The sequence below is a fragment of the Felis catus genome, chromosome B4 (genome assembly GCF_018350175.1).
Source record: "Felis catus isolate Fca126 chromosome B4, F.catus_Fca126_mat1.0, whole genome shotgun sequence".
Taxonomy (NCBI): Eukaryota; Metazoa; Chordata; class Mammalia; order Carnivora; family Felidae; genus Felis; species Felis catus.
Window position 1 is genome coordinate 96,107,805 of NC_058374.1, and position 23,655 is coordinate 96,131,459.

General features: G+C 38.5%; 1 protein-coding gene across 1 annotated transcript; it reads left to right on the forward strand.

Annotated features, from left to right (window-relative positions):
• The first annotated feature begins 2,395 nt into the window (after positions 1–2,395).
• TMEM19 (transmembrane protein 19) lies at positions 2,396–23,270 on the forward strand. Its single transcript, XM_023257243.2, has 6 exons — positions 2,396–2,616; positions 4,322–4,435; positions 18,535–18,672; positions 19,052–19,306; positions 20,133–20,342; positions 22,223–23,270. Exons 1-6 carry the CDS (start codon positions 2,487–2,489, stop codon positions 22,384–22,386), a joined length of 1,011 nt encoding a protein of 336 aa, XP_023113011.1. The 5' UTR covers positions 2,396–2,486; the 3' UTR covers positions 22,387–23,270.
• Positions 23,271–23,655: the final 385 nt, after the last annotated feature.

Below are 23,655 nucleotides of genomic sequence, written 5' to 3' on the forward strand. Positions count from 1 at the left end.
ATGGACCTGAGCCGAAATCAAGAGTCAGATGCTGAATGGAATGGGCCACCCAGGCGCCCCGAAAATGACTTTTAATATAAATAGAAAAATACTGTGGGAATTTTGAAAATTATCAAACTGTATAAAAATTATCAGACTGTAAAATAATGGTATTTTTTCAAATAATTAGTGTATCTTCGGGTGCCTGGGTGGCTCAGTTAGTTAAGTACCCAACTTTGGCTCAGGTCATGATCTCGCAGTTTGCAAGTTCAAGCCATACAACGGGCTCTGTGCTGACAGCTAGGAGCCTGGAGCCTACTTTGGATTTGGTGTCTCCCTCTCACAGCCCCTCCCCCACTCACGCTCTCTCAAAAATAAGTAAACATTAAAAAAAAATTTTTTTTAAAGAATTAGTGTATCTTAACTACAGTAACTCCCCCAAAGTGTTTCAACCTTAAGCTAAAATAACTTTAAATAAATAAATAAAATAACATGATGGAGAATGACAGCAGTAATTGGACACTGAGAAAAAATGAAAGAGAAATATTCATTTTTAGGCTCACTATTATTTATTATTTAATATTCAATTTTAGTCAGTCACGAGAAAATCATCCCTGGCATCCGGGAACTAGCCTGACACATCTCGACCTCAGTGTTTTTAGGAGATGCCTGACCCAGCTAGGCGTCATCAATGGTTTTCTAATGAACGTAAAAATCTCGTAAAACACCAACATCGGACAAGGTTACCCTTGTAACCTTGTGACTGATGAAAGGAGGGGGAAGAAAAAGCAAGATCAGTTCATAATCTTCTCTATGGGACAAAAGCAAGGTCACTATGCAAACCACAAAAGTAATAGGTTTTACTGTTAATAACTGTATCCAATTGTGTGGTGTGATTGATATTGGCTAGTCAGCTTGCTGAGGTATCCAATTATTTACCTGTACCGAACAGTGTGAGACAAAAATAAAGTGGGCACATATTTTCTGCATGAAGACCATATATGCAAGTAGTCTAATAAGAAGGCCGCTACTATTTAGTCTTACTTCACAGATTCGGTTCTTAATCAGTTAATTCGATGTCTTACCAAAGGAAAGGATGTTGTTTTGACATGTTATTTAAATTTAGACTTGTGTGTTTTTAAAAAGTACTCAGTAGTTACAAAAACTATTCAAAGAAAACGTTTTCTGGGTTAAAACACATCCGTGTAGTATATCTGAAACTCAGTTACGTCCTCTTCTTACATTGTCAGCAATTAACTGAAAAAGTTCAAATATAGTGTAATTATTAATTAGTTTTAACCAAGGCATACAAATGTTAATGTCAAATAAACCACGAAATAAGCCACAAGATTCAGACTTTTAATGTTAATAAGACGTTCTGCTTTCTAAGTTAAATGACTTAATGCACACACTTAAAGTATGAGCGGTGTAGGAACAGATCTCCTCAATGTAAATGCTGTCATTACAATAATTATTTGAGCTCAATAGCAGGTACTATGTCCAACTTTATCTTTACATCTCTAGCAATTACAAGTGTTCACCACATACTAAATGGTGTCGTCTTAAATAATTTTCTCAGTCATAAAATTTTTACAACACAACATATGCCCCTTCCCCTAAAAATCCATAATATTATGTGCCATAAACTCTTTATAGATGAAAATGTATTCGATTATGTTTGAAACGGACTTATGGGGTCTAAATTTATTTGCATTCCTTTTTTCTATTACTACCCGGGTAGTGGTTTCAGCATTCGGTGTTTGCCTATGTTCTCAAACCTAAGTACCTAAGGTTCCAGACATCAGTATTCTGACAAGCATTACAAACCCAGCAGGCCCCGGTCGCAGGTGGCCTCTGAGTGGGTCCGCCCCGCTCGACCTCTGGGAGACGCCCTTAAACCGCTCACGTGGACTAAGCGACGTCTCGGGCGGCCGCAGCGCATGCGCGCAAGAAAGGGAGACGCGACTCGCCGCGGGGCTGAGGTCCGGGAACCTCGGCCCAGGCGGGCTGGACCAGGATTCTGAAGCGGCGCGCGCAGCGGTCGGGACGTGACCGCGCTCCATTGCGCTGGGCTCACCGCGGAGACCCACCCGGGATCTGGCTGCGCACCTTGTCTTTTTGCGGCCCGCGTCGACGCGTGGGCGGGAGGTGGAGGCGGAGCCCGCGGTCCTAAGACCAGCGATTGGCTGGTTCCGCTTTCCCGTCGCTTTCCACCCTGCTGAGTTGTGGTGTGAAGTGACCACCGACTAGGAACCGGCACTCTGCGGGGGTGGGCTTTCCTTTTCCAGTGAAGTGTTAACCTCGCCCACGGGAGTTTCAGCTCTCCACCTGCCGAAGTTTCCGGAAATAGTTTCAGGGTTTTTTTGTTTTTTTTCGGTCGGTGGGAGACTTTCGCATTTATGTTTGCTCTACATGAGTTTTTTGCTGGCAACTTAAATGACTGATTTTTTTTATTAGAAACACTGTATATTTTCTCCCTCGGGGGCTCGTTCATATCCTTACTTTCCATGACAGATCTTAACGACAATATATGCAAAAAATATATAAAGATGATCACTAATATAGTTATATTGAGCCTGATCATTTGCATTTCTTTAGCTTTCTGGATTATGTCTATGACTGCAAGCACCTATTATGGTAAGTATGAATGTTCTAAGTTGTTTTTCTATAATCTAATTGGTGGAATTGAAAATAGTCTCATTAATGAAATCCAAAACTCCTGTCCTCTGAGTGGTTATGAACTGTTGTGTTTACTCAACTCCCATGGTCCGAATTTACAAACATTAAAATGTGATCACTGCCTTGAACATTTTAGAACCTTTAATAAACACAGCTTGTGGATAATACTAGTTAAACCTATTTCAAAATGTTTTTATGTTGTATGTAGTTATTACATCTATCTTGAGAAATAAGTGAAATGAAACATGGTTTTGTAAAACAATTGCAGTGATTTTTTAATAAGAATATTTGTAACTCAGTTTCTCGTATCCTGTAAAAAATCACAGTAAAAATGAAAGATGGTATAATGTTTACATTTGGAGAGTTGGAGGATTTGTCTGCTGTTTTAGTCACTTCAGAAGAACAGATTCCTTTTAAAGTCTGAAACCACATTGCGTACTCTGGACTCAAATCTTGATAGTTTTGACGCCTCCTAAGAGCATACGTATGCCTTTACACAAATTCCTTGGTACCCCTATAAAAATGGAATACTGTTCAGCTGAAAGGAAAGTGAAAAGTAGAGTGATAAAGCAATTGCCATCTCAGAACTTACCCTTCTGCAGACATGTGAATAATTGGATGGGTATTCTTCAAGGTTCAGAAGCTTTCAGAGTTGGTTCATAATGACTCACAGTAGGGGATGAGGGTTGAGCGAGGAGAGGTATGGGAGAAGATTCTGGTTTGCGCTAGTATTAACTATTGCTTGAACTCAATGGAATAAACCAGGATCTGGAAACCCAAGTGTCCCTCTGGGGCCAGGAACATGATCATTGCATCTTAAACACATGGGAATAGTTTTCATTTTCAGAAATAGAATTTTTTGGTTGAACATTTGGCCCTCTTTGTCTTCCATTTTCCCATTTTTGATAGAAACATGGGCTCAGGCAATAGTTCACATTTTTCCTTACTGTAATCACTCAGTCTTGTGTGTACGAGTCTGTCAGGAATGGTGGGGACTTTAAAGGGGAAAACAATGGCCTGTATAAGGGAGGAGGCCTCTCTCCACTACAGTCAATTCTGCCACGTGAGCCTGAACTTCCACATTTTACAACAGAAGCCAAGGTTCTGGATTTTTATACTGAAATATCCTAATCTTAAATATTAACTTCCAATTGTTTGAAAACATTATGTTAGCCAAACAAAATACCTGTGAGCTGGATGCAACCTTTGGAAAACTCAGTTGCTAATTGTTGAATTGAGGTGTGTAGCTTGTGAGAATGTTACTTTAAAACACACACACACACACACACACACACAAACAAAAAAAACCTCTCTACAAGGCAGAAAGTGAAATAATTGGATCCTGTTAATAGTTTGCTTTATGCAGTTCTTGAGATTTAATACATGCCTCCTTTCCAAAACAATGGTGAACTATAGAGAATCATTTCAAATCTCCACATATGTATGAAATATCAAAACTTGGACAGGACTTATTTGGTCATTCCCCAGTAGGATTGTCTCTCTGGAAATATAAAAGTCTCAACATATTTTACTTTGGTGACTTCATCTCTGTTTCCCTACTTATGCCAGTATTTTAATCCAGAATGCAGTTAATCAGAGTTTACAGCCAGGACTAACATGTGCAGGCTTCACACAATTTGTGCTCTATCTTTATAATTTTTAGGTAATTTACAGCCTATTTCTCCTTGGCGTTGGCTGTTTTCCGTTGTCGTTCCTGTTTTGATTGTCTCTAATGGCTTTAAGAAGAAAAGTCTAGACCACAGTGGGGCTTTAGGAGGTATGTTTTTCTTTTGAATGTTAACTATATAATAAGTGCTTGCTAATATAATTTAAAACCGTGTTTTCTAAATTCCAAATATATGAGACGACAGTCACAATGTTATGTATTTTAGACAATGATAAAGTGATTTATTGCTCAGCATTCCTATTCTGTCAAAATTGCAGATACTAACATACTCAGTGTAATGTTCAAATTTATCTTTGTAATTGATGTCAAGTAGATTAATAGGATAGATTTTTTTTTTCAGTTCCTTAATTATTCTGCTCCTTTAGTTGTATTAAATTATCTGCTGGCAGAAATGCTGGAGAACTCCTAGGTGTAAAGTAGAGGAACTGGTGGAAAGAATTGTTCTTGGAAATCGCTATTAGTAGCCTCAAGCAGAGCAGTACAAATTAAGTATCCTAGATATGTTTTTCAGAACTGAGTTAGGGATAGGCCATTTATCTGTTCTTTTAGCACATATTTATTGAGCACTTACTATATGCCACTCTTCTAGAAACTGAGGATGCGACTGTGAACAAGGACAAGGTTTCAAGTTCTTGTGGAACTTTTATTCTTTAGAAGCGATAACAAACAAAATACATTAAACTTTTTATATAATAAAGTTTGTGAGAAAAACTGAGATAATAAAGAGTGTATGTTGGGGGATGCAGGCATTCTTTTGTAGATAGGGTCAGGCATAACCCGTTTCTCTAAGGAGGTAGTTGTGAACCGAGACTTGAAGAAGCCAGCAATGAGAAAGTCTGAGAGAAGCAGGTTCCAGGCTGACAGAATCACATGGGAAAAGACCCCGACGTATACCCTGGCTTATTTGGTGTGAGCATAACGTTCATTTGACTGGAAAATAGTGAAAAAAGGAAAATGGTGAGAGATAAAATTGGAGAAATAGGCAAGGGCCAGGTAATTAAGGGGGCTTGTGGGACACAGTAAAGATTTTATTTCAAACTAGGTGGAGCCTCACCTGCCTCAGATCAGTGGGGTGACATGGTCTGATATGACATTGAGACTTTCATTCCTGGCAGTGTTTTAAATCCTAAGACATGAGAATCCCCCTCAACTGGCAGGTCTGGAAGCCACCTATCTAACCTGCAAAATATTGCTCATTAGCCTAACTTAGCACTGTAAACACACTCTGCTGCCACTGTATTCACATAGAGCAGATGTTTCTCAAAGTTTTATAAACTTGAGCAGGCCTTCATGGAAGCAATATAACATGATGGGTAAAAGAAAAAGTGCTAGAATCAGGCAGGATGGATTTGAATGATAGTTACAGCAGGTGCCTGGGTGGCTCAGTCAGTTAAGCATCTGACGTCGGCTCAGGTCATGATTTCATGGTTCGTGAGTTCAGGTCCCCTGTCCAGCTCTGCACTGACAGCATGGAGCCTGCTTGGGATACTCTGTCTCCCTCTCTATCTGCCCCTTCCCTGCTCACATGTTTGCTCTCTTTCAAAAATAAACATTTTTTTAAGTTAAAAAAATAAAATAAAAATAAATGAATATTAGTTACGGCTTTGGGAGAGTCACTTAACCTCCCTATGCCTTAGTTTTCTCTTCAGTGAAATGGGATTTTTAATATCCAACCTAAAGAACTACCATGAAGTTAATACAGCTTAAACTTCATGGCATCTTCACTTGCAGTGGTACCTTCTAAGGCCTTGGGAAGAACCCTAGCAGTGTATGCTCATGGTCCTATGGTTTTGTAAATTTTACAAAGGTAAGAGCTATGTTTGTGTGTGTATGTATGTGTATATATGCATATATATATATTTTTTTTTTTAAATTTATAAGCACTAGGCCCTATAAATCCTTGATCTACCTCTGATTTCATTCTTACGGGTTGCAGTAAGAATTAAATCAGGTAATCACAATAAAGTTCCTAGCTCAGTGCATAGACATAGCCAGCATTTATTGGCTGCTTATTTTCAGGCAGTTCTTCAGAATCATGCTAAGTCTCTTCCTTTATGATTGAGAAACATTGTTCAAGGACTTTTTTCCCTCCCATGAGGGTATTTGAGAATTAGAGTTAACAGACCATATTGACATATATTTTGTCTTGCCATATAATCAGTGTTAGGAATGGTTATGTTTTATCTGTTTAGCAAATGCTTATGTTGCGTATACTGTGTACCAGGCACTGCTGTTAGCACTTTGGAAGTATTAACTCACTTAAAGTGAATAATTTGGTCTCCGTTTGAATATAACACAGAGTTATGCTTTGTTAAAAATGTCCTTTCTCAAGTAGTCTTGCCTTGATTATTATCATTCTTGACATATAGAAAGGGCAAGTCCTTCCTGAAATTCTGTCTTCCCTGGTTTCCATGTTGTATATTGCCCTGCTTTTTCTTTTCTGATCTCTACTTTTGTTTCTTTCCTGCTACCATTTGCTTTCCTGCCTTCTAGTCCTTGGGCCTCTATTCCTCTCCTGCCTAGCTTGATTTAGAATTAGAAGATACGTATTTGAAATCTGAGACTTCCACTTGCTATCTCAGTGAAGTTTGCTGTCACATACTATGAGTCTGGAGTTCTCTCTTGTCCATCCAGCAAGAGAACGGATGCAGAATTGAATACAAGAGAGGCTTATGTCCAGGAAGAGACAAGAGCCCCAAATAGGGGTTTCGTCTCTGCATTTATTGAGCTTACAAGATATTACCCATGTGGGTGAACATGAAGAAAACAAGATCTTACGCATGTGAACGTGGAGAAAACAATCAGTAATCATTAAGTTGTGTGTGTAAGAAGCAAAGTGTGTGGGGGCAAGTGGAGTTTGTGATCAAAGTACAATAGTATATTGGCGTCAGATGGAAGTATTTGTGATCCCATTACAATATCTTGCTAGCTAACCTTGGGCATTTTTGCCCTGTGGCAGCTGCTTTCCACCCTAAGCTTTTTCTAACCCATTTATGTAAGTAGAACCTATTTCCCCACATTTTACCACATTGCCTAACAATTTGGAGTCTCAGTTTCTTCATCTCTTATGAAATAGTTCCTTAGGGCTTATTGGTGAGGTTCAGACAAGATAATGTATGGGACAATATGTCTGTTTAAGCTATAGAGCGTTAGGGGTGCCTGGGTGGCTCAGTCAGTTAAGCGTCTGACTTCGGCTCAGGTCATGATCTCACAGTTCATGGGTTCAAGCCCTGCATTGGGCTCTGGGCTGACAGCTCAGAGCCTGGAGCCTGCTTTGGATTCTGCATCTCCTTCTTTCTCTGCTCTTCCCCCATTCATGCTCTGTCTCTCTCTCAAAAATAAATTAAAAAGTTAAAAAAAAATTTTAAAAAGCTATAGAGCATTATATAAACATTTACTGTTAGTGATTTATTGTGTGCTTTCGATTGTATTGTAAACTCCCAGAAGACAGGAGTGGATCTTATGCTTCTGTGTCCCATGCTTCTTTGAATAGTGTTACACGCATAACAGGTACTTAGGAAATATATGATTGATTCTTTTTAATGTTTTTTTTTTATTTATTGGAGGGGAGAAAGGAGAGGGAGGGGATTGGGAGAATCCCAAGCAAGCTGTGTGTGTCAGCACAGAGCCCAATGTGCAGCTTGAACTCAGGAATTGTGAGATCATGACCTGAGCTGAAATCAAGAGGACGCTCAACCGACCAAGCCACCCAGTCACCCCTGTACATTGATTTTAAAACCTCTGTTCTTTTTTCTAATCATTTCATTCCATGAATATTGGTATCTTTTGTTTGGAGCTTTTTTTTTCCCCTTAAGAACAAAAAAAGAATTGTAATGCTAGTTCAAATTATATAGGACTTGGGAATACCATCCTGGAGTATGACTATAAATTACTTAAACCATCAGTGTTGTCATTTGCCTATCTGTAAAGTGAGAAGAAATTATATTATCTACAGCATTGATCTGTGAGAAGCCATCCATGTACAAAGGTTAGCACAGTACCTGGCACACACATTAAGTATTTTATAGATGTTAGTTACTGTTATTGTCTTCCTTCCACTACTGTTCACAGTCATAGGAATTTTACTAAGGTTGTCCATATCATGCCTTTAGTGTGCTTGGGATCGAGAAGAGTTTCAGAACTTCCTCAGGATATGGGTGTTAAGAGCCCCCCATGACACTGGAACACATACCTCGGTGATGATGGAAGAGAGGAGGGGTTGAGGCAGTGCTTAAGGTGAACACTGAAGTGGAGGCCTCTGATCTCTTTGAAAGAGATTATTTCTAGAATAAGGAGGATCACAATAAGGAGGGAATATATGGGAAAGTGATTATAAAGCACTGGGAAGCACTGTGTAAATAATTTACTCTAAGGAAGTATTACTAGTCATTGTATTCCTTTGAGCTCAGAATGGACAATCCGTCATCAGTTTTTTGACTTGACAATTTTAAATTTGATTTCACCTACCGAGACTATTAGGCGTAATGGTTTACTATTTTTTCTCATTCATTCATTCATTCATTCATTCAACAAATAAATAGTTAGGGTTCCCTGTATGCCAGGCACTGCCCTGGACACTTAGGATTTAGTAGTAAACAAAATGGATAAAAATCCCACTGTCACTCCTGAAACCAATATTATACTATATGTCTAATAACTAGAATTTATTTTTTTTAAGGTTCTTTATTTCTTTTGAGAGAGAGAGGAAGAGAGAGAATCCCAAGCAGGCTCCTTGCTGTCAGCATGGAGCCTGACACGGGGCTCAATCCTATGAACTGCAAGATCATGATTTGAGCCGAAATCAAGAGTTGAATGCTTAACTAAGACCCCAGGCACTCCAACTAACTATAATTTAAGTGAAAACCTAAAAAAAATACCACTGTTAGAGAACTTACAGTTTTAGGGAACAGAGATAAATAAGATGGGCTTGAGGCATTTACTATTAAATTTTTTTAATGTTTTATTTATTTTTGAGAGAGAGAGAGAGAGAGAGAGAGAGAACGAACAGGGGAGGGGCAGAGATTGAGGGAGACACAAAATCCAAAGCAGGCTCCAGGCTCTGAGCTGTCAGCACAGAACCTGATGTGGGGCTCAAACTCACAAACGGTGAGATCATGACCTGAGCCGAAGTCGGACGCTTAACCAACTGAGCCACCCAGGCACCCCAGGTTTGAGGCATTTAATCCCCAGAAATATATATTGTAAATGTAATGGAAATTCACACAAATGGAGTATTGTCTGGAAAGGCTAGTGGTTGTATTCCATGTGGTCTTACAAAGGGTGGCCTTACCTCTTTTGGGTCACCATGGTTCGGATCTGGTGATCGATCTTTCTGAAATAGAAGCCTCATTCTGTCAGGTACCCAGAGTTGATAAGACCTAAGAAAACCAGTTTATTAGCAATCAGTATACCACTTTTATTAATCTGATTAATATGGAACTAGTCAGGGTGCCTGGCTGGCTCAGTCAGTAGAACATGTGACTCTTGATCTCAGAGTCATGAGTTCAAGTCCCACATTGGGTGTGGAGCTTACTTTAAAAATAATAATAATAAAGTATGTCTTTAAAAAAATATATGGAACTAGTTGATTGCAGACTGAATAAAAACATCACTGCTGAGGCATGTCCAATTCTTGTAGTCAGGCCACTTGAGAAGTAAGATTATAACCAGAACTTTTCTTTGGTGAGTACTAAGTTTGAGAAACAGTCTATATGATGCCAGCAAGCCGAGTCTAAAGACCCAGAGGGGGGGTCACACAGGACCAACCAAGAGAATCCCTGACTGTGCACAGGGTAGAAATCAAATGTGAGTCAGCTTGAAATGAAAGTGAAGTTTATGGAAGATATGGAGAGAGTCCAAATACAGACAGAGTGGGAGACACAGAAAGGAAAGGAGAGAGAGTCCCATCTTTGTTTGGCGTGTGGGGTTTTAATGAGGATTGTGGTCTGGTGTATGTGTTTTTTTAGGCATCCAGGAACCAGTTAGAACAAAGAAGAGGGTCCAGGTGTTATTTCTTGGAGCCAGGGGGCCTTGGTCAAGATGTCTAGCACCAGTGGTCTGGAATACACATATGCTGGCTTCCTCGGGTCATTCTTACCTGGTCCTTCCTTAGAAGTTATCTATTCTAAAGAAATCATTAACTCCTTGTCCCTTACAAGGAGGATATACATTGTTTGCTTTATGAGGCATGTATAAAGTGGGGGTGCAGGTCCTAGCAAGAACAGAAGCAGGAAAAGGAACAGAAAGCAGATTTTTATGGAGTCCTTCAGTTTCCCTGTCTCCAGTATTGCAAATCCACCAGTCAAAGGCTCCCATCCCTTGTACGGAATTCAACAAGCCTGCCAACTTCTGGTTCTTTGGCCTTCATGTTCTTTATTTTGGCCTAATGAGCCTTCTGTTGATTCCCACAGTCTTTCTGTAGTAGATTACCTATGATAGAATTGATTATATTTGAGTTGATTAAATTATAAAATTCTAGTCCTGCCTTTCCCTTTTCTGCCTCTCAGGGTTATTATACCCAGGTCACCATGGTTGAAATTTGGGGTGTAACTCTACTCCTGCTATCAGTGACATTTGTAGACAGTGTTGTTTTACTTCCCCCTATGGCTCTGTTAAGTGCAGAATTTACCTGTTTAAAACTCAGAAGGCAGCCATAATTCTTGAATCTTGAAGTGCTTTGAGAGCACCCTTTTGTTTTTCATATCAGCTTTTATTACTGACAGAGATTCCAGAGGTGGTTCCAGGAGATGGAATCTAGAACTGGAAGCTGCAGTTACTAATTTAAGAGTTCAGACATAGCTAGCAGTTGCAAAAAATTCCAAGATATTTTTAGACTACATGAAAGAAATCATTCTTTCAAAGTACATTGCCTTTGATTTATTTCCTCATTCTGAACCAGTCATCTATATGAACATTGATCACTTCCTGTGGTATTTTAAGGTGGTTGAAGTAAAAAGGATGTAGATGACTGGTAGCATTTCAGTATAGGTTGTTTTAGGGCCCTCCTACTCTGAGTTTGTTTACAAACAGTGGAACAAATTGTTAATAGTGACTATCTATAGAGAAGAGGTGGGAGTGTGGGGGTGTACAGAGACATTTTCACATTTACTATGTATACTTCCATATTTTTGGCTTTCTCCTCCAATAGTTATGTACTACTTTTGTAATACTGTAAAATCAATTGAAAAAAACTTCAAGGTTGAATAGGTTTTTCCACTGCAGCTGCTTTTATTGCCAGTGATATTAGTTAACATTTATTAAAGGCCTTCTACATCTGGGTAATATAATAAGTATATTATAAAAATTATTTAACTTTTCACAGCAAGCCAATGGGGTAGGAATTGCTGTTATTATTTCACCAATGAAAAGTTGAGGCTTACAGTTGGGAAACATTTAGTTATTCAGAGGTAAATGGAAGAGCCAAAGTTTGAACTCCAGACTGTTCAACTCCAGAGCTGAAGTACTTTGTTAGTACTTTATACAGCATTACCCTACTTCTTGCACTTTATTTATTTTTTTTAAGTTTATTTATTTTGAGAGAGAAAGAGAGAAAGTGGGGGAGGGGCAGAGAGGGAGAGAGAGAATCCCATGCAGGCTCCACACTGGCAGCCCAACTTGGGGCTCACACCCCTGAACCATGAGCTCATGACCTGAGCCAAAAATAAGAGTCAGACACTCAACCGACTGAGCCACCCAGGCGCCCCCCTACTTCTTACACTTTAAATTAGAATGCACTAAAGTTGGAGTGCCTGGGTGACTCAGTCCGTTAAGCATCTGACTCTTGATATCATCTTAGGTCTTCATCTCAGGGTCGTGGACCCTACTTAAAGTACTAAGCTTGATAAACTTGAGTAAAATGCCAATATTTGAGTATCTCTGGAGTGATCAATCAATAAATGTCTCACTAGTTGCAGTATCTGAATGTTGAGCTCATCAGAGTTTCTACAAAAATAAAAACCTGGTCCCCTGTTCTGTTATTTAAGAAGATACTATTTCATACTCATTTATTAAATAAATATTAACACCTGCTTAATATCTTTTGTATTAATAGTTTAATGTGTTAACAAAAATCTTTATATGACAACACTGAATATATTTATCTTAAAAGTTACAGAGAATGGAAATTGTTTTTTGGGGGGTTTTTTGTTTGTTTAAATTTTAACTAGGCCTCACATTCAACATGGGGCTTGAACTCATGACTCTGAAACTAAGAGTCACATGCTCTTAATGCTGACTGAGCCATCCACGTGCCCTGAGAATGGAAATTGTTAACAATAAAGTTAGACAGGGATGGAAGAATTTGTACTTAGAAATACAAGCAAGCAGTCTGGACAGGGCCACACAAGATAACAGTGCCTTGGTGTGATGATCACATTCTAGGAAACTGGTCCCCAACCCTGCAGGGCCAGCAGGTGGATTTTTTTCACACTCTAAACTGGAAACTTAGACTTAAAGCAGCCAAGCTCGTGAGAGACTAATTAACAATAAATGTAAATTTTTAGGGTGCCACTGACCCGAGTGTTCAAAGGCAGAATTAGGACACTCTCTCCCTGAAAGGAGAACTATAAAAATTATTATAAAAGGGGTGCCTGGGTGGCTCAGTTAATTAAGCATCCACTCTTGATTTGGCTCAGGTCATGATCTCACAATTCGCGAGATCAAGCCCCACTGGGCTCTGCACTGACAGCATGGAGCTTCCTTGGAACTCTCTCTTTTCCTCTCTCTCTGCACCCCTACCCCAAAATAAACATTTTTTAAAAACCCAATAAAAAATTATTATTAAAAATATGATTATAGGGGCACCTGGCTGGCTTCGTCAGAGCATCGTGCAACTCTTGATCTTGGGGTCATGAGTTTGAGCCCCACATTGGGTGCAGAGATTAATAAAGAAAACTTTTTTTAAAATGTGCTTTTAAGTTGAGAAGGACTTAGAGAATAGAGAATGCTACTTTTATATAAAGAAGAAGGGAGGTACCTGGGTGGCTCAGTCAGTAAGCTACTAACTCTTGGTTTCTGCTCAGGTCATGATCTTGTGGTTCATGAGTTCAAGCCCCACATGGGGCTCTGCCAGTGTAAAGCTTGCTTGGGATCTCTCTTTCCCTCTCTCCCTGCCCCTCCCCTGCTCACTCTCTGTCTCTATCGAAATAAATAAACTTTAAAAATTTTTAAAAAAGGGAAAACATGAATATATATATATATATATATATATTTCAAAAAAGAAATGCAGGAATGATAAGCTAGAAAATAATGAAGTTTGTTATATACAAAGAATGGAGGGAGAGCAAAATATAGTCAGAGGGGCAAAGGGACCTGGGAGGAAGGGACCCTTCTCTAAATATACTTTTTTGTGTAAGTTTGACTTTTGAAATCATGTTAGTATTCTACATATTTTAAGCAATAAAATTAGAAAGGATGGAACAGGGGGAATCTACAACTGAAAGCAAACTAAAACAAATGAACCCAATTGCATTTTAAATTAACACTATAAGCACACTGGAGGGAAAAAGAAGAAACTTAACATAGTATTTAACTATATTCCTTCAGTCTTGGGTTAAGGGAAGAAGAGAATTGCAAACAAATCCTGAACTATGTTTGGTGCAGTTTGTTTTTGTTGTAGTAAGAGTGAAGTAATTCTACAAATTTTAGATGTGATAGGGGATTGAGAAAATGAAATTGTCATTGTTGTTTTAAACTGGGGGGTTCTTACCAAAGAAGGAGGCATACAAATGTGGGAGGAGGAGCAAGAGAATCTGTGGAGATGGATTGTAATGGGAGCTCTTGGTATGATCTTGTGATTTCTAAAATACATGTATGTGTGTGTATGTGTAGATGTGCACATGTATGTGCATGTGTGTATATTTGTATGTTCATGTGTATGCATGTATTTATTTGTCCTGTCCACAAAAAAGTAAATATACCCCAGTAGCAATGAGCACACTGTGAGATTGGCCACTGAAATGAACCAAAGCTCCTCAGAGAAATGACTGGTTCCAGGGCTGGGGAAAACTAGGTTTGGGAAGAACCTAGAGCATCTTGTTATGCCAGAAAGAAAGGAAATACTAAAAAAAAAAAAAAAAAAAAAAAAAAAAAGAAAAGAAAAGAAGAAGAAGAAAGAAAGAAAAAGATGGGGTTATGTCACACAGGTGTAGTAATGAGCTTATCTATTTTGTCTGTTATTAGTATAGCACCCCCCTGCTCTCTTTTGGTTACTGTTTGCATGGGATATTTTTTTCAGTCCTTTTACTTTCAACCCCTTTGTGTCTTTAAAGTGCATTCTTTGTAGACAGCATTGGACTATGTATTTTTATTTCACATAGACAGTCTACGTTTTTTGATTAGAGTGTTTCATCCCCTTACGCGTACTTGGGTTTTTTTGGAAGATTTTTTTTTTTTTTGTAAGTAATCTCTACACCCAGTGTGGGGCTCAAATTTACAACCCTGAGATCAAGAGTGCTCTACCAATTGAGCCAGCCAGGCGCCCCTAGCCCCTTACATTTAAAGTACTTAAGGAGAAACTTATTTCTGTCATTTTGCTATTTGTTTCTATATGTCTTTCAGTTTTTTTGTTCCTCATTTTTTGTATTACTATCTTCTTTTGTGTTTAACTTTTTGTAGTGGAATGTTTGAATTCCTTTCTCATTTCCTTTTATGTATATTTTACAACTATTTTCTTTATGGTTACCACAAGAATTACATTTAACATCCTGGAGTTACAACATTTTCATTTAAATTTTTGCCAGCATAACATCAATAACCTACAAACTTTTAATTTCTCCTTTGCTTTTGAAAAATAGTTTGGCGGGGCACCTGGGTGGCTCAGTCGGTTAAGCGTCCGACTTGGGCTCAGGTCATGATCTCGCCATTTGTGAGTTTGAGCCCTGTGTCCGGCTCTGTGCCGACAGCTCAGAGCCTGGAGCCTATTTCAGATTCTGTGTCTCCCTCTCTCTCTGACCCTCCTCCATTCATGCTCTGTCTCTCTCTGTCTCAAAAATAAATAAACGTTAAAAAAAAAAAAAAGAAAAATAGTTTGGCTAGATTTAAGCCTCTTGTTTGACAGGTTTGTTTTTTTTTTTCTTTCCTTTTCACACTTTGAGTATATCAGCCCTGTGCTTTCTAGCCTTCTGGCCTCCAAAATTTCTGATAAGAAATCTGTTGATAATCTTACTGAGGATCACTCGTATGTGATGAGTTGCTTACCTTTTTCTGCTTTCAAGACTCTTTGTCTTTGAACAGTTTGATTATAATGTGTCTCAATGTGGCTCTCTGCATTCATTCTACTTGGAGTTTGGTAAGCTGCTTTCTTGCATGTTTATACGTGTGTCTTTCATCAAACTTGGTAAGTTTAATAAAAAAACAAAACTTGGGAAGGTTTCATCTGTTATTTCTTCAAAGAATTTCTCTATCCCTTGTCCTCTTTTCTTCTTCTGGGATTCCCACGTGTGTGTTGTTCCACTTGTCCCTTAGGCTTTGTTCACTTTTCTTCAGTCTTTTTTTTCTGTTCTTCAGACTGGATAATTTACTTTGCCTGCCTTCAAGTTCATTGATTTCTTTATTCTGCCAGCTCAAATGTGCCTTTGAATCTTTACTGAATTGTTTTCAGCTCCAATATTTCCTTTTGTTTTTTCTCTAGATTTCTGTCCTGTTTATTAGCATTTCCATATCCCATATTGTTTTCTTGACTTTCTTCATGTCTTCTTTTCATTCTTTGAGCATCCTTAAGACTGTTGTTTTGAGGTCTTTGCTTAGTAGGTCCACCATCTGGCCCTTCCAGTGACAGTCTCCATTGATTTTTTTTCCCCCTGTGAATGGGCCATACTTTCCTGTTTCTTTGTATGCCTTGTGATATTTTTCTTGAAAACTAGACATTTAAATCTAATAAGATGGTAACTCTGGAAATCAGAATTTCCCCTGTCCCCAAGGTTTTCTCTTTTTTGTTTTTGTTTTGTCTTGTTTTTGATTGTTGCAGGCTGTCTCTATGCCAGAGATCACCCTAAGGTGTAAACTTAAGGTCTTCCCAGTCTTTTCTGAGCCTATACCTTTCTCTGGGTATGCACTGTGACTTTCTAATTTTCCCCGTAAATTCAGTTTCTTTCGAATGTCCTAGTCTTTAATGTATGGCTCTCCAAATGAGGAAAACCAGAAATGAAGGGAGGCTGGAATCAACCTTTTAAATCCTTTGGAAGTTCCTTCAGCAAGAAAGGGCTTGCAACAGTAAGGGGTGGAGTGCAACAATGGCTGCCATCCTCTGTGTCTATATCTGCATTATCAGAAGCAGCAATCATTGATCAGAGTACAAATCCTCATATTTGAAAGACAAGTCCAGGGGCCCTTGGGTGTCTGACTTCAGCTCAGGTCATGATTTCATGGTTGGAGTGTTAGAGCTCTGCATCAGGCTCTGTGCTGACAGCTCTGAGCCTGGAGCCTGCTTCAGATTCTATCTCCATCTCTCTCTGTCTCTCCCCTGCTCACGTTTTCTCTCTCTCTGTCTCTGTCTCTGTCTCTCTCTCTCTCTCTCTCTCTCTCTCTCTCTCTCTCTCAAAAATAAACATTAAAAAATTGTTAAAGAAAGACAAGTCCTTATTGTCCGCCCTGGCTTTCATAACCTGTGTGCAGACTGCTCCTGCAATTCCCGTACTTCCTGCCATGGGGCTGGGAGTGGTGATGGGAAACTGACCAAAATTACTGCAGTTTCCCTTCCAAGACTTCCTTTGAAAGTGACAAGCCTTCAGTAGACTCCAGAGTTCCAAAAAAGTTTTGTCAGACAGATTCTGCCTGTGCAATTGTCTAGGTGGGAAGACAGATTCTTAATGCTTCCTACTCCTCCCATCTTTCCAGAATCCTCTGTCTCATTCATTTTTGTAGAATTTACTAACCATTGTGGTAATAGGAACTAGGGTACTTTGCTATCTCAGCCACCAAGTTTTACTACTAAGAACAATTTCTTTTTTATTTTTATTTTATTATATAGAGCACGCACACATGGGGAAGAGGGGCAGAGGGAGGGAGAGAGAATCTTAAGCAGGCTCCACGCTCAGCATGGAGCCCAGTGCAGGGCTTGATCCCACAACTCTGGGATCATGACCTGATCCAAAATCAAGAGTTAGTCACTCTTGAGTAAGAGTAAGCCACCCAGGCATCTCTCATAAGAACATTTATTTTCAAATTTTCTAACAAAGGCCTTTAAGGATTATCTGAGTAATTTAAGAAGCTAATTCCAGCAGATGTGCATTTTCTTTATAGAATTATTGAGAGACAGGCTTTATAATTTCTCAGTTTAGTAACCTACAACAAGTTAAGTCTCAAGCATGTTTGACTGATTTAGCAGTTGATTTCAGTGGCCTCTTTACATATTGCTATAATATCAAGAGTACATCTTTCCTTCTTTCTGTTTTTTTTTTCTTTTCTGTTTCATTTAATGTAAGCTTCCCTCTTTTTTGCTCTCCTGATAAGCCTTCCTTGAAATTGGTCATTCATGGAAAAATGCAAGATGTTCCCTTTCTTCTTTGCCCAAATAAAAGAAACAAAGAAAAAGTTGAAAAATCTAAAATCACATTCACAGAAAATACTCCATTTTTAATTTCACATAAAATCCAGGACTGTTTTCATAGATTTACATAAGAAAACATAGCTAAGAAACACTATCTATATCTTCTCCCATAGTTTATGAGACTCAAGAAGAGAGCATGTAGAACTTTTTTGAAAAGCCAAAAAGCTAGCCTTTAAGTAGAAAAAAAGATCTAGACTATAGGGGGAAATGTAAAAATTAGAAGCCTGAAAGATGCCACAGTTTAACCTCTCTGCAGAGATCCACAGTTAACTTTGAAATTTTCCAAACTAGCTGTCTATCCAAATGCTGTATATAACATATATAATATGTATTGTTTAATAGTGAATCACTGCTATTTATTGTGTTCTATAATTTGATTATAAAATAAAATGTCTACAGTAATACATTCATATATTCATAGTTTGAAAAGAGGTCAAAATATGGTTTAAAAAATCTCTCAATTTAATGAAACCAACATTTAGTTTACTACTTGGTAATATCTGAACTGGTAAAAGTGAAGATGTATTAGAAATGTACATTTCAGGTTTAATGTGAAAAAGAACTGAAAAAAATCCATTCTTTTTTTTCACAGCATTAATGTATGGACTAAATATAATTCTGTGTATATATGTGTTTCTTTCAGGACTTGTGGTTGGATTTATCCTAACCATTGCAAATTACAGCTTTTTTACCTCTTTGCTGATGTTTTTCCTTTCTTCTTCAAAACTCACTAAATGGAAGGGAGAAATAAAGAAGCGTCTAGATTCAGAATACAAAGAAGGTAAAATGAATTATGTTTGATATCACTCAAAATAGTAACCTTTATTTCATCCTAACATACTATAAGCTTACAGTAAGAACATGTTTAGATTGTTGAAACAGATAAATTTTAGATGAGAATAACTTTAAGTAGTAGCCTAATTTAGTTTATCATTACTTCACCATAATAGTAAGAGCGAATTTTAGAAGCATTAGAATCTATCATTAATTATTCTAAAATAATATAGAATATAGAAAAAGGTACTATCCAATTTTAGTCATTTTTAAAATTGTAGTCATTTTTCTTTTCTTAAACATTAAAATAAATTCCTGTAACTGCATGATTGCCCTTCTGAGGAGAAAACATTTCTTGTCCTTTTTATGTACTTGTTTGTTTGTAGGCGGGCAGAGGAATTGGATTCAGGTATTCTGTAATGGAGCTGTGCCTACAGAGCTGGCCCTGCTGTATATGATAGAAAATGGCCCCGGGGAAATCCCAATAGATTTTTCCAAGCAGTACACTGCTTCCTGGATGTGTTTGTCTCTCTTGGCTGCACTGGCCTGCTCTGCTGGAGACACATGGGCTTCAGAAGTTGGCACCGTTCTGAGTAAAAGCCCGCCAAGGCTAATAACAACCTGGGAAAAAGTTCCAGTTGGTGAGTCTATATTTAAATTTCTTCAAAAAAACAAAGTGAACAAAAAAAACCCGATTGATTGTGTTTCTTACCTAGGAGGATTTTAAGAATTTTGGTTATTCCCTTAATTGGAAAATTACTGTAGGCTGTTAAATTGGTGATAATAATATTTGCAGGAAATGTTAGCGAGTCCTAGATAAATAATACAGGAATGCAGAGACCTATCAGTAGGAGAGGAAAAGGAAAGGAATACTAGAGTATTTCTTGAGGAACTGTTATGTGGTTAGTGCTTTACCACAGATCTCAGTTCTCTTACCATTATCATCATCATCTACTGCTACTACGACTACTACATTTTTGTCTCTGTTATCACCTGCCCTCCTCCTTCATCTTCTTCCCTTCCTTCTCCTCGTCTTTTACTCCTCTACTTTTTCCTCCTCTTCCTTTTCTTCCTCACCTCCTCCTTTTTATGTCTTCCTCATTATCGTCATCCTTAATACTCTCAATATTCATGTGTATTGGTTCTTTAATTATTTTCATCTAACAAACAAGGAAATTAAGAGAAGTTAAGTAACTTCACTACAGTCACATAACTTGGAAGTGGCAGAAGGAAGATTGAAATCAGGCAGTCTGGCTCCATTGAACCATTCCCCCGCACTGCTTATAATGTCAGGAGTCAACGTGCAGAAAAGACTTCTTTTTAAGTAGGCTATGAGCTTTGGATTGTATGAAAGAGAACCCTTTCTTTTAGTCTTAGTAAGATAGGTACTACAATTTTTTGTTTTCCTTGATTTTATGTGTTTGTTGATTTTTAACCAGATTATTTTTATCTATGTTTCTTCTTCAGGGACCAATGGAGGGGTCACAGTGGTGGGCCTTGCCTCCAGTCTCCTTGGTGGTACCTTTGTGGGCATCACGTACTTCCTCACACAGTTGGTTTTTGTTAATGATTTGGACATTTCTGCTCCCCAGTGGCCAATTATTGCATTTGGGGGTCTGGCTGGATTACTAGGATCAGTTATAGACTCATACTTAGGAGCTACAATGCAATTTACTGGTAAGAGCATCACTTTATTATTGCAACTTATTAGTATATTAAATGGGAACAAATATGGGGGGAGAAAACATGAAAACAATCTCAAAGAGGAAATTGAGAGGCCAGGAATGATAGGACAGAATCTTTTCCACAATTTTGATTTTAGTTTTTGTGTGTGTTAAATTAATTGAAAGAGAATTAGTCCTACAGAACAATGAATAGAAGCTATGTGGGGAGGATATGATAGTGCAGGAAACAGATACTTTTGCTTATGGGACTTTATCTAATCCCAGGAAAGCAGAACATTTCAGATCAGATCATTTTAATGCCCACCCTCTATTTGTTTTACAAGTCTGTTTGAGAAAGAATTATTGTACTACTCTGTACACATATGACCTACTTTTCTACTGTGACATAATGCTTTCTGTCCCCACTGAATTTTTAGCCCCACTCAAGATACATGGGAGAGTTGGTTTTCCCCACAATTTTCTGTGCTTTGCTTTTGAGGCTGTCCTGTCATGTCAGTATACTGACATATTCTGGTAGGTGTGTATTTCTTCCACACTCTGACCAACCATGTGTTCTCCTTTGACTCATACAGTGAAGAAGCTGGGAGTCTGGAGAAAGTTTCTCTGTGTACAGTCCTTCTATTTCTTTTCATGTGCCAAGATCATCTACTTGCCCTTATGCTTCACTCCCCACCAATCAGAATGTTTGTTCTCTCAGATTTGTTAGTCTCATCTAGATACTAAGGAGGAAGCAGTCTGATTTTAGTTCAGGGTAAAGGTCAGTAACTACACACACACACACACACACACACACACACACGCACACACACACACACACAGACTCACCGTCTCTCTGTCTCTGTCTCTCTCCCTCCTCCATCCCTACTTTTTTTTGGTTGTTCTTGTTTTTTTTTTAAGAACCTAGGTTTTATTCTAAACTGGGCTCTAACTGGGGAAGTTTCTGATCATATTGAGTGGGTTGAAAAAATAAATGTGGACTGTGGGACAGATTAACTAGTTAATTCTTTGTGTGCCTCCTTTGTGCTGGCACCGTGCTGGGTCCTGGGTTTCCAGTGCCGAGGCCAAAGACATGATCCCTATTGGTCTTGCAGGCCTAGTCTTCTGGTTTCATGACATCTCTACTTTTAATGTTCTCCCTTCTACCTGTGAAGGAATTCCAGCAGTGTTGAGAGAACAGTATTAAGGTGTACTGAAAATCACATTTCAAAAAAGTCTATTGTAATCGAGGGTTCCATATCTCTCACCATTTAATTATCCACTGAAATCAATTTTTAAAAAATTTGTTGTAAATGTTTATCTTATTTCTGAGGGAGAGAGACACAGAGCTTGAGCAGGGGAGGGGCAGAGACAGAGGGAGACAAAACATTCGAAGCAGGCTCCAGGCTCTGAGCTGTCGGCACAGAGCCCAACACAGGGCTCGAACTCACAAACTGTGAGATCATGATATGAGCCAAAGTAGGATGCTTAACCTACTGAGCCACCCAGGCGCGCCTCCACTGAAATCAATTTTAAGTGGCTGAGAATCTTTCAAAGATTATATTCTTGGGGCGCCAGGGTGGCGCAGTCGGTTAAGCGTCCGACTTCAGCCAGGTCATGATCTCGCGGTCCGTGAGTTTGAGCCCCGCGTCAGGCTCTGGGCTGATGGCTTGGAGCCTGGAGCCTGTTTCCGATTCTGTGTCTCCGTCTCTCTCTGCCCCTCCCCCGTTCATGCTCTGTCTCTCTCTGTCCCAAAAATGAAAAATAAAAAATAAAAAAAAAACGTTGAAAAAAAATTAAAAAAAAAAAGATTATATTCTTTGGAAGGGAAGAGCTTATTTGTTTTAAATCAAGTCATTTGGATTTTCCACCTCACTTGCTTCTTTTCTACTCCAGGTTTAGATGAAAGCACTGGCATGGTGGTCAACAGCCCAGTGAATGAGGTGAAGTACATAGCAGGGAAACCGATTCTTGATAACAATGCAGTGAATCTGTTTTCTTCTGTCCTTATCGCCCTCTTGCTCCCAACTGCTGCTTGCCATTTTTGGCCCAGTGAGTGAACTTTATTTCATTTACAAAGGTTGAAACTGTGGTAAATTCAGCTAAATTTGCAATTCTGAGTTTCATCGTAAAAAGAATAATTACAATGGCAAAGAGGAAATGTCAGCTCTTCCCATATTCCATTGTGATGAAATTCCACATTTTTCCTTTCGTTAACTCCCTTGTAACAGCTAACATGTTTGTAGTGAAAGATAAGTATACACAGAACTTATTCATATTTTTCTTCTGCTGAGTAGAGCTTCTTGAGCAATGAAGCTATGATATCCATATAGATTGCTATATACTGAACTGAAAATTCCTACGGAGTAAATAATAGATTTTGTTCTCGTTAAACCAGTATAGGGACTAAAAGTGTAATGCCACATGTAACAGTTACCCAAATTGTAGTTTGGGGTGGTTTAAACTGATGTGTGTATGTGGAATTCTGAATAAGTGTAATCCTGGACTCCATTACTTGCCATACACAATTGGGAAAAGTGTGGAGTTTGGTTCTTAGTGAGCTATGAGGCCTACTCCACATTTGTTCTCCCTTTCTCAGGGTTAGTAATGGGAAAAAAGTAAATGTCTTTTTCATATGACCATTAGAAAGCATACTTTTTTAAGTAAAAGCAAAGAAGATTTATATCTAAGATATGTGCACCTTCTATTTCAATTGATCTTTGAGAAGTTATCTTGTATTTAATATTTTTTAATGTATTTTCTAGTTTTCTTTGAAATTTGTATAAGAATTTGTTTTACTTTGGCATCCTGAACAATTAGAGTCACTGGGAAACTATTGTAACTTTTTTTATTTGCTACCTAGAATTCACTGGAAGATGCTATGATTTCTTCTTCTGTACTTAAGTTACGCTCTTCTGTACAATATAGACTCAAATGAATTCTACTTTTCAGTTTTGTTCTTCACTATGATTTACTGTGCACCAAAGGAGTTTAATATGGTATGGATTATTTTGCTCAAAGTATTTTAGTATATGTGCTGCTGAAGTGAGCATGTTGCTGAAAGTATTTAAAAATATTTCTCATGTGATTTCCATACATCCCTCCCCCTTCTTTTGCATTGAAATTGAAGAGAGATTCCATGAATTAAGCCACTATTATTTTAGAGTGGATAAAGCTTAGAATTCTTTACTGGTGGGGCGCCTGGGTGGCTCATTTGGTTAAGTGACCAACTTTGGCTCATGACTGACTTTGGCTCAGGTCATGATCTCACTGTGAGTTCGAGCCCCAAGTCAGGCTCTGCCCTAACAATGCAGAGCTTGCTTCAGATT